Raw genomic sequence first — 6,000 nt, 5'->3', positions numbered from 1 at the left:
TGCCTCAGAAGATGCTGCTGCTTAAGGACTGGAAGGGATCTGTCCTTCTTTCCCTCCTGGACTTTTATTTGGAGGGGAGAAGAGATCTGATCCACTGTAAATACATATGTCATGGTAGAGATAGTTGTGATCGTGTGTATAATGTGATGTGGTATTTATTTGTACAGTCATTGTAATATATTCCCTTTCCCCCACTTTGAGTCTGGTGTGTTTTGTCTGGAAAAACCCATCTCACATTAGGTTGAGATGTGGGAGGGGGAATGGAGCTAGGGGATTGGATTTTGGGGCTATCTCAAACCATGACACAGTGCTTGATCGAAAGCAAGAGGTATGTCAACCTGATGTCCATCAATCTTATTCTGTCTGGTCACTCCAGCAGTTGCTGGCATGAAGTACCATGAAGTCCACTGAAACAGGGAGCAGATCACTGAAAAAACTTACTCAAACAGGCCAGTAACACTCATTGTTTCATCTAAATGCTTGAACTTATTTGTGACAACTGAGCAAGCTGACCATGCATATGGTTCCTCAGAGTAAGAAAAAAACAAAAAAAAAAAAAAACAATGTAAAAACGAGATCCTATTTGATGCCAGTAGGTAAGAACCTATGAAAAAGTATTATCCCACCCTTTGGGAATGGTCTTGATTGATACTGGCTAAAGAAATAAGATTTTTGAAGTTTTATTCCACTGAAAATGTGCACCAGACATCTCTGCTGGACAAGGACATTAAAGGTCACAGATGTTGGCTCTGCAGCAGGCCAACTTATTCAGCAAAGAAACCAGCCAACCATTAAAAACAGATTATCTTTTTTCCCCAAAATACAAGTCTCAAGCCATGTCGAACCACAGGGGGAACAGAAGAACTTATGCTAATGAACTCTCCTTTGGGACAGACCTTTACATGCAGTTCAGTAGAAAATACTTGTATAGAGACCACAGCTGTACAATTTTAGCCAAAATACTATTTACTGGGCAAAAAGAAGTAAGAAAAGCTGGACATACATCTTCAGACTTTAGAATCCTACAGTTTTTTTTCTTTTCTACTCTTTCTCCATCTTTAACACACTGCTGATTGTGTCAGTAAGCAGGCAACATTCTTGTACTATTACCCTGTATTCTCAGTTCCCTGGTTCATGCTAAAGGAACCAATAAACTACCCACCTGCTATTAACAAATGTAAATAAAGAACTAATAAATGCAGTTTGAAGTACGAGATAATATTTATTGTCCCATTATCTGACCAGATTATTGTTAGAAGCCATTTTAACATACACCTTCCCTAAAGCTTAAAAACTTCCTAATGCCATATTCAAATGGGAATTCAAATCCAAAGTTTAAGGCTTCTTAAATACAAAGAATAAAATACCCATGGCCTATGAACATAGTTAAGACTCAAAAATAACAGATCATGGTAAATTCAATATGTGAATTCCAAAACCAAATACCTGGCATAAAATTGCATACTTAAAACTAAGCTTTGAACTAGTCACAGAAAGGAAACTAATATGAAACAAATACTAGACCAATTTTACCTTACATGTACTTTGATCCATCTGGAGTTTTACCAATTTAAAGAAATAAGTAAATTAGCCAAATGTTCATCTATTCAAATGTCATTTTATTTAGATATACAAATGTTGTTGTCCAAGGTACTATCTATTATGAAAGTACACCTACAAATTTCATTCTGCATTAAGTTTTAATATCAATTAGTGAAGTTGAGTTAGAGAAATAATGTGTGTGACTAGGACTTAAACATTTCATTATTTAATTCTTTCCTACAGGATGAAGTCACGGCACCTAATTCCAATATCACTCTAACTTTTACTTAGCTCAACAAAATGCAATAAAAGTTGACAAGAATTTTTAGAGTAAAACCTTTTGTACAGGATTTGTTTGCAAGTCTCCATTCTCTGACAAGTCGAAGTCAAGTACTCCATCATCTTTTTGCCCAATGGCTTTGAGACCTTGCAGAAGTATTTCTCGGAAATGCTGATAAACAGGTTTCTCTTCATAGCTCAGTAGCTTCACCTTTTCCATATATTTGGCTATTTCATCTAAAGAAATGGCATCTCCATTAATTTCTATTTGAAAACATTTTAATCATTCACTTTTACAACAAAAGAGACAGAAATTATGCATGCACTACTTATGCTATTTTTGAAATGTTTATTTATAAACTCCCAATAATTGTGTCTTTACTACAGCATGTTTTAGAAAAAAATTATGCCAAGGTTCGTTACCAGTGATGACAGCATCACTGTTTTTCACCTGTTCACTGCAATGAAGAGTAAGTCATAAAAAAGTGTAATAGGCCAATCTTCACTAATGAATGCTTGTTTACATTGTATTTCTTACATCTGTATATAAAAATGTGGAAAAGTAAATTCAATGTTATCTCAGAACTTAATCAGTTCAGGCTGAAACATATATTAAATAATATATGAAACATTAGACCATTTTAAAAACAGGCAAGTCACACTTGACAGAGAAAACTCTTCTGATCACCAGGAATAGCTGGAAATAACTAAATATTAGGATACCAAGAAAGTATATTTCAATACAGTTAGGGTTTGTTTTTTTTTAATGTACTCAGCAAATCACCAATGCCAAATAGGAACAATCTATACTTCAAGTTTGCACTACTTTTTAATTTTCGCTCTAAAATTCAGTTGTGAAAAATCAATTTACACATTCCATGTTTGCAATTAATACTGTCCTTAGCCAGAAGCAATGCAGTGTCTGCAGTTCATACAACTACACCCAAAAGGAAGACCCTAAACTTCTCTTAAGCAACATTCTAATTCATGCCACTGTTGTTCCTGACTGAAAGGAAGAAGAAAAATAGGTACAAACTTCAGTAAACAAGTATTTAAAAACAGCTCCTCTTACCTGGTTTATTTTTCTCAGGAAAGCATTTGTCCATTAAAACGGAAATATTTTCTCTACATCTGAAAAACAAAATTATTCAAAACTACTGTTTCTATTGAATTTTTAGTCTTGCCCTGTTCTCATAAACTTTTTAAGTACCCAGCTTGGGCCACTGTGAGACACAGGAAACACTACTACACAAATCTTTGGTATGACATATTATGGACATTTTTAGGTGTGCAGTACATTTGAGACCCTGACAAATGACAGATGGGCTACCTGAAATACAGTAAGTTTTTGTTCAACAGCTTTTGATTCTTATAAAAGTAAGCAAGTAGAAGACTGAAGAAAAAGAATTGGTCCATTTTAAACTCTCACATACCAATGCTTAGGAAGCCCGATGATGAATACTTGTTAATGAGACTGAAACTGCTGTGCTGGGACAGCTCCCTTCATATAAAATACCTGACATGAGAAGGTTGTTTGGGGCTGAGGGGAAGATGAAGGAATGTTAACAGTGAGGTTGGGGGACAAAATGAAAAATAATTTAAAAATCCCACAGTATTAGTGCTCTAGGTGGAATGATGCTCAAAGGCATTTAGGATTCCCCTTCAGCTTCCATCTCTGCCACTGATTTCAGCGTATGGCGCTATAGCACTCATACTCCACACTTGTAAAGCAGGACTAATGGTTACCTGCATTCTGCTATGAGTGATTTTTGATGGCAGTATTCTAAAGTGACAATACTGTGGTGGAAAAATAAGCATCTCACACATGCAAAAGAAGACAGCAGAACAGTACAAGTGAAGTGTAATTACAAGTCAAGGATACATGAGACATGATGAAGGGAAATTGGAGGGTACACAAAATAGCCTACTCACCAAACGGGAACATACTTAAAGTACAAAGCATTTCTAGAGTAAGACATTTTCATTTTCAAAAGTGAAAGAAAACAAGTAGTTTTCTCACCTGATTTTTGAGTCTCTGACAGAATTTGGATCTCTCAAATTATCTTCCCACGGTAGATGGCCACTAAGCCAATGAATCATGCAGTAACCCAAGATCTCCAGATCACCACGTCTCGATGGTGCTAAATACACATCCACACATAAAAAAACCAACCATTACATCACCTAATAAAGCACACACAGTTTAACAACACTAAAAATTTGTAAATATGCTAAGACAATAGAAAGTCAATGCTAAAAATGTAACATTTCTGTATCTGTTACTTATTTCTTTATTTTAGCATAAAAGCTAAGAAAGGAAAAAATATTATTCCTACATCTGGAAGGATAACTTCATTTTCAAGCCCTTTATCAATCTCTTTCTTCTATTCAAAAACATGACATGCTGCACTTATCCCAATTTGGGAAGCTTTTTAAGTAGTCAAATTGTGGAAAAAAATAGAACAAGTTAGCAAAGTGATTGACTTTCTGTTCAAAACAGTTTTTGCTTCCCTTCTTCTATAAAAATGTAATAGTGCTGAAACCCCACCTCCTGAAAAAATATTCTACAATGCTGAATTATTTTATGTGGCCTGAAAACTGAACAGAGGACAGTAAGAAATCAGATCTCTAAGTCTTCACAAGAAAAAAACACACCCAAAAATAAACAAGTAAAAAAACCCCAAAACAACCACATGTACCACATGTACATTGACCACAGACTACACTAGAAGTATAACTAGGCAAATCAAGTCATCTTTGCTCATGTTCAGTTTTAAGCATAGATGCAACAGTTCATAATCATTCACAATCAGTAAATAATCATTTTCAACAACTTTCATTTTTGCAGAATACACCTTTATGCTAATAAAGCAAAATTTAAGAATTAAGAAAATGAAATTAGTGTTCACTATAAATCCTAAACGTTTAATCAGACATAGACCTGTACTTTCCATGTTCAACATTTTCTCACTTTTTACCTTTTGATGTTCAGTGACAACAGGTATAATTAATTAAGTGAAGTTTTGTTAAAAAAATTCTAACTATTGACTTAAAAACAATAATATTTCCACAATGATAACAGAAACTATTTTTCTCCTGAAAACAGGTCCTATTTTTTATCAAGATCTCACAAGCACTATTCCATTTCTACTTAGTAAAAAGCAATATGTTAAACATCTTTATAAATTAAGAAACTCTAGTTAAGAAAGTTACATTAAAAATACAGTAAGTAAAACTTAGTGAATTGGAAAAAAAAAGGCCAGCATAATCCATAGAGAACAAAAGAAAAATAACAAAAACATTTTTATAGATTCAGAAACCTGGTTTGTTTATTTGCTGCATTGAGTTTTTAAAAGTCTTTTGTATTTATAAAAAAAGGATATACAAATGCTTATCGCTGAGAAGAGTTTTTACATCCTTACCCGCACCCTTATGTGCATCGATACTGGTATATTCAATAGTTCCATCATGACACCTTTTTGGATCTTCTTTATACACTTTGTGAACTCCTTCAGGGCAGTATCGGTAGGCAAGTCCATAATCCACCAAGTACACCTAGTAATTTCCACAAAGAATTCCGAGGTTAAAGAACCATAAATACAAAAAATATGCAAATAATAAATGCAACTCCCAATCGTTCTCATAACTTCTTTAAAAGTAGTAAAAATGGTGATTGTTCAACTTTAAACGATTCTCAGTGCTGTATTAATCTTACTATCTATGATTTGAAAACAATATGCCAGATAGGTTTTATTATTTTTCATATAGCAGTCTGATGTGGAAGTCATTTCTTGTTGATGCAAAAGCCAAGTAAAGTAAAATAGTCAGTTATTACCAGTAAAATTGTCAGTTATTACCAGTAAAATTAAATTTAAAAAAAAAAACAAGCAAAAAAGGAAAAAATGTCCATAAAGTTGTAAATGCACTTACCGTGCTACCCTCTATAAAGTCAGCTGTCTCCTTTGAACAATACTACACACTACTACTACTCACTAACACCACAGTTACTTTAAGAGAACTGAAATTATTTTACATCTTTCACAAGCTAAAACATTTGTGCAAGAACACATGCATAATTCTGAAACTCTAATATGCATTGTTTGAATAGTAAAGAGAGTTAAAAATGCAGAAAAATGAAAGACTTCCATAAATCAAGTGGAACAACACTTTAAAGACCAA

The 6,000-nt window shown here is 33.8% G+C and overlaps 1 protein-coding gene across 3 annotated transcripts in view; it reads right to left on the bottom strand.

Annotated features, from left to right (window-relative positions):
* The window catches only part of VRK1 (VRK serine/threonine kinase 1), a 38,192-nt gene that overhangs the window by 16,301 nt on the left and 15,891 nt on the right, over positions 1 to 6,000 (bottom strand). For all 3 annotated transcript variants that reach the window (XM_029964266.1, XM_029964265.1, XM_029964267.1), the window contains exons 8-11: positions 5,244 to 5,376; positions 3,842 to 3,962; positions 2,894 to 2,952; positions 1,880 to 2,058 (exon numbers count right to left, since the gene is read on the bottom strand). In XM_029964266.1, coding sequence (XP_029820126.1) covers positions 1,880 to 2,058; positions 2,894 to 2,952; positions 3,842 to 3,962; positions 5,244 to 5,376 — 492 coding nt within the window. The remainder of the gene's footprint in view (positions 1 to 1,879; positions 2,059 to 2,893; positions 2,953 to 3,841; positions 3,963 to 5,243; positions 5,377 to 6,000) is intronic.

The sequence above is a fragment of the Manacus vitellinus genome, unplaced genomic scaffold (genome assembly GCF_001715985.3).
Source record: "Manacus vitellinus isolate BGI_N305 unplaced genomic scaffold, ASM171598v3 scaffold_6_pilon, whole genome shotgun sequence".
In the NCBI taxonomy this organism is placed as follows: Eukaryota; Metazoa; Chordata; class Aves; order Passeriformes; family Pipridae; genus Manacus; species Manacus vitellinus.
Note: the sequence above shows the minus strand (reverse complement) of the source record. Positions and strands in the feature narration are given on the sequence as shown.